The sequence below is a fragment of the Oculina patagonica genome, unplaced genomic scaffold (genome assembly GCF_052425735.1).
Source record: "Oculina patagonica isolate OP01 unplaced genomic scaffold, crgOcupat unplaced941, whole genome shotgun sequence".
Lineage (NCBI taxonomy): Eukaryota > Metazoa > Cnidaria > Anthozoa > Scleractinia > Oculinidae > Oculina > Oculina patagonica.
Window position 1 is genome coordinate 1 of NW_027558846.1, and position 4,819 is coordinate 4,819.

Below are 4,819 nucleotides of genomic sequence, written 5' to 3' on the forward strand. Positions count from 1 at the left end.
TAATAATGGTAGACCAAGTTAAATTATTTATTTTACTTTTAAATAGCAAACATAACAACGAGCCCCTCCGGGGGTGAGGGGGCACGTTCCTTTGAAAATTTCCTTTTTCCCCAAAAGTACTTTGTCGATTTGTGTGGTCCCTGCTCCCTAAAATATCAGAATTACAGCTTTTGTCCGCGTATTCCCAGCTTATTTTCCTTTTGTTCCCTTGTTTCTGATTATTTTTGGCCATGTTCTCTTGTTACCTAAGACGCCCGGGAGGGGTTCAACAACTGTGTTAGATTTCCTTACCTAAGGCCATAGTACTTGGTACCAACACGGAACCTTAGTCGCCCTCCTCTCCTTCGCACTCTTCTGAACTTTCTACCATATCTGAAAACAATTCTGCCATTGCTCTGTCCGTATCGGCGTCGACGTCTTCGTCTTTTACGCCTGAACCTTCGCCAGTACCGTCTTAGCCTCTTTTGTCGTCTTCTTCTTCTTGCACGGCGACCACGGCGTGTCGAAGGACGTTTCCATTTTTTCTTATAAAAGAATCTTAATTTTCCATAGATGAATCGGATTGGTCTGGTCCTCCTACCGTAAACGACGCGAAGGGTCTTTCCAACTCGTCTCACGACTCTGTACCGTCCCTTGACACGAACCCTTACTCTGTTGACTCGGACTCGGTACCATCTTCTTCCACGGCGATAGCGGAATACGCCGCGTCGGATTCTAGTGAGAAAGAGAAAATCAGGCGGTTTTAGTCACTTGTTAGATTCTACCAGAAGTTGATAATGCTAATTTTATAGACAACTGACACTATTCGATTCGGAATCTCAAGCCGCCAATATTTTTGATGCCATTGCATTTGCTGTTAATCAGAGTTAGAGCTGTCCTGACCGACAGGGCAATGCTTTGAGCGGAGTTTGGAGTTAAGATGAGCTTAATTAAACTTGTGTAGCCGGCTTGGCACAGCTTCAAGTAGAGGACAATTTTAAAACTCTGACACAAAAATGGCTCTTGGTTAAGTAGAGAATAACATACTGAAGTGGCTGGTTATGAAGAAGAATTCAATGACCGTTGTATCATGAGGTAGATTGCGAAAATTAATTTCACATTGCTTGTCATTTGCAATTTCATCTTTAGCTTAGTGTAATCTGCTTTAATCAAGGCCAATTACAAAAAGAAACACAATGACAAAAAATGCCGTTAACCAAAAAAAGCTAATTCTTACCTTAAACTACATGTCCTTCGTCCATAGCGGAAAAAGAACTTTCCACGCCTTCGGTACACTAGTCTGTAACGTCTTCCAACCCGTATACGCATTACACCGTAACGCCTTCGCCTGGACCGTCTTCCGCGTCGCCAAGGCCGTCGCCTGGGTCTTACACGTCTGCGCCGTCTGATACGTACCCAACGCCGTCCTCTACGCGTATAGATTCCTCTTTTCCTGACGCGGATTCCTCTGTACCTCCTTCCAATACGGATCACGGGTTTTCTTCCGCGGATTGTTATCCTTCTCCATCTTTTCCTCAAGCGCGTGTAGAGGCGGTACTTCTTCGTCGGTACGCGTCGCCAAGCTCTCTTAAAATAGTAATATAACCGGCCGCGTTTGTACCTGTTGTAAGATGAGACAAAAAACATCAGAGATGAAATACGAAAATGATAGCAAAGGTGAACAGCGTACATACTATTACTATAGTAGCCCATGTAGCAAGCGTTCCCGTACGTCCCGTGCGAATATACACTGAGATTTCCCGAATGAACACTGAGTTTTCAACATTTTAGCCACGCGATTATTACTTTAATTTATATTGTTGGCGTGTAAAATAACTTTTACAAAATCTTTTCCAAAAAACAGGGTTTATCAAGAAACATTTATTAATCAGAAAAAAAAAACAGTGATAGATGTTGACGATTCATTTCGCGAGATACGCATTAAATAACGACTAAGCCCACCCCACCACTCCCCAAATAAATTTTGGTAGCCTGTTCCAGGCAATTGGTTAGTCGAGGAGCAGCACAAAGAACGGCGAGTGAAAAAAAAAAAAAAAAGACGAGGGTTAGTCGAAGAGACGCCCCACACGTCGTTCTTCGCGCTAATCGCGTTCTTTGAGCTTCTCCCCAGCTAACGGAACGCCTGCAACAGACTAAAATTTTGGTTTCTACAGCTACGCAAGACAGAACTGTTTCTTTTATATTGTTTTCCTTGCTGTATATTACACTTGTGAGCATCTAATCTATATCGCCAATGTCTCATATAGTACTGAAAACGAAAATAAGCAGATTGGTCATGACTGAGGAAGTCTACGAACAACAAACTTGAAAAAAGTTGGCCGAGATGTCGCTCCTTTGGCTTAAAAAAAGTTTTCCTCGCCGCAACGTGCGAGAAAGAATGTCTGAAAAAGCATTTATTATTTTATTGTTTTTGAAGAGAATGCATTTTAACCAGTAAAGAGAACTCTGTCTTTTCTATTACCTGATTCTCCTTCGGCGACCTCCAAGGCGGAATGTTAATTTACCCTTCCACCTGAAGATTTTCCTTGTCTTTTTGCGGTAGTAGATCTTGAACGGGCTGCTGCGACGTCTGTATCGCCGTATACGTCTAATTCTGCGCCTGTTTCGTCGTTGATAACGCCTAATACGTCGTATCTTTCGCCTGTAGCGTCGGTATTTACGTCTGCGTACGCGGCGACCTCTTCGTCCCTTGCGGCGTCTGTACACGATTCGTCTCCACTTCCTTCTGATACGATACACTGGCCTTCCGCGTATGAACCTGAATGGTCGGTATTTTCGTCCTACGCGGACTCTGATCTTGCCTCTATATCGTCGTGTAGAACACCATCGCCGTCTGATGAGGAACTGTGGTCGACGTTTGACGTAGCTCCATCGTCTTCCAACCCGGACTACGATTCTTCCTCTTCGATATCTAGAAAACACCAGGAGACATAGATTTGACATTTTTATAATCACTGAAAACAAAGGTTGTCAAGTGGTATTTGAAATTATTTGTATTTTGGACCTTTATATTGTTTTACTTTCTAGGTCCGCCCCGCTTCAGAGGTAAGAGAATGCACTTGAAAATTTGCTTGTGCTTATCTCGTGAACTCTTCGTTAATGCCAAAAATTCTGTCGTGTTTCACAAAAGCATATATAATATATCCATCAAAGCTAAACCAATCATAAGTGCAAAAGTTACAAACAAAGAAGCGTCAAAAAACACTTCAGATTTTGTTGGTTTTGTCTCTTTGTTGTATTTTCTTTGTTCCCATGTGAACTGGGTTGCAATTCAAACGTTTTCCTTTGGGTGATATTTCTATAGTGCATTGAGATGAAAGAGAGAAATTAACCTTACCTGATAAGTCTAAATCGACGTTTGAAACGCATCACAAATCGCCTTCCTCTCCTGTAAATCTTTCTGAATCCTCTTCTGTACCACACACGCATCACGCATCCTCGTCTACCGCGCCTTCCTCTTCGCCTTCGTCGACGTCGTCGTCTGATCCTCCTCTTTCGTCGACGTGTCCTTCTTCGTCTTCGCCTTCGTCGTCTTCTTCGTATGGTCCTGCGTGTCCTTGGTCTTCTCCAACGCCCCTTGTGGTATAAACGAACTCTGCCGCCTATTATACGCAGCCGACGCCTTCCTTTTCTAAATCGGATGCGCGGTTTGCCGCGGTAATATCGCAGTAATCTCCAACGCCGACCAAAGCGGAATTTTATTGGCTTTCTTCTCAACCATCGCCATCTTCTTCCATATTGGATTCCAATCTTGCCATTGATGTACCTAATGATAAAGACGTCGTATGTCAGTGCAAGAGGCATTTGGCAAATGGAGGGGGTGCTGCACCCCGGACTAAAATTTCTCATGCTTGGCCCCTCGACTTTAAAGGGCGAATTTGTATATGTTCCACAAATCGCTATATAAGTTTAAAAAATAAATTAAAGCTATGACTGCCTTTCTTTCGTTGAAGAACATTGATGACCTTGTAAGCTCGTTGGCTGGCTACAATTTTTAAAGATATAACTTTTAAAAGCTCTGCCAAGAGTCTTTTACGGAATCAGTTGTTTGACTGATGATTGTGTTTTTTAATTCCAATTTTAGATACTCATTTCCCAGTGTTTTCAAAAAACAAAGGACAAACTTACTATGCAAAGAATTTTTCGTAACAGATTTTTTTCCAAATTCGTCTTAAGTGGCTGTCCAGCTAACAGCGGTCTGGCGACTTTCGGGTCGCGAGTAAACCTTCCCTTTATTTTTTGTGACAGAAAAGGACTTAATGTGAAATGAATAAAATCGATCTAATTTTTTCCAGAAACTTTTTCTGTGCTTCGCTACAGGACAAAACGTATTTTACTATCTGAGAGCTGTTTTCAGGGTTACTCGATGGCGGAAATTCGGTGATTTTAAAAGCCGCGTTTCTTCGAAACGGATAAATATCGCTAAATTTTAAATAGTACATTACATTAAGCCGCATTTACCTTGTCTTATCAAGGAATATTGAATTATTTGATGAAAAATTAAATTAGCTTAATTAAATCAAAGACAACGCGGTTTGCGATATGTTTTCTCGCATGACAGATTCCTCAAAAGTAAAAGCTAAAATCTCCAAAGCGGTACAAAAATCACAGGTAAAATGCATTTCACAGCAAAGATCTAACCCTATTCTAATAGAAAATAAATTAAAAGGTCCGGGTATCGTTCTACTTTGGACGCGAACAAACGTTTTTAAGAGCTCATTTTGGCGATATTTACATTAGATTGCTCGTTTGACGGTTTATGCCCAGCGCATGTGATTAGATAGAAATATGTTATCCAGCAGCTCAGAGTCTTGCTGTA

General features: G+C 41.7%; 1 protein-coding gene across 1 annotated transcript; it reads right to left on the minus strand.

Moving 5' to 3' along the window:
- Positions 1-272: 272 nt before the first annotated feature.
- Positions 273-3,804, minus strand: LOC144641433 (uncharacterized). Its single transcript, XM_078500450.1, has 4 exons — positions 3,338-3,804; positions 2,462-2,911; positions 1,217-1,600; positions 273-714 (listed from the first exon to the last, which is right to left on the minus strand). The coding sequence occupies exons 1-4, from the start codon at positions 3,802-3,804 to the stop codon at positions 288-290; spliced, it is 1,728 nt and encodes a 575-aa protein (XP_078356576.1). The 3' UTR covers positions 273-287.
- Between the last annotated feature and the right edge of the window lie 1,015 nt (positions 3,805-4,819).

Excerpts from the sequence above, each read along its gene's own strand:
- LOC144641433 (XM_078500450.1), bottom strand. The coding sequence starts at position 3,804 with ATGCCTCTTGCACTGACATACGACGTCTTTATCATTAGGTACATCAAT. Across the intron at positions 1,601-2,461 it reads GGTCGCCGAAGGAGAATCAG|GTACAAACGCGGCCGGTTAT; the intron begins GTAATAGAAAAG and ends ATCTTACAACAG. Across the intron at positions 715-1,216 it reads CGAAGGACATGTAGTTTAAG|AATCCGACGCGGCGTATTCC; the intron begins GTAAGAATTAGC and ends CTTTCTCACTAG.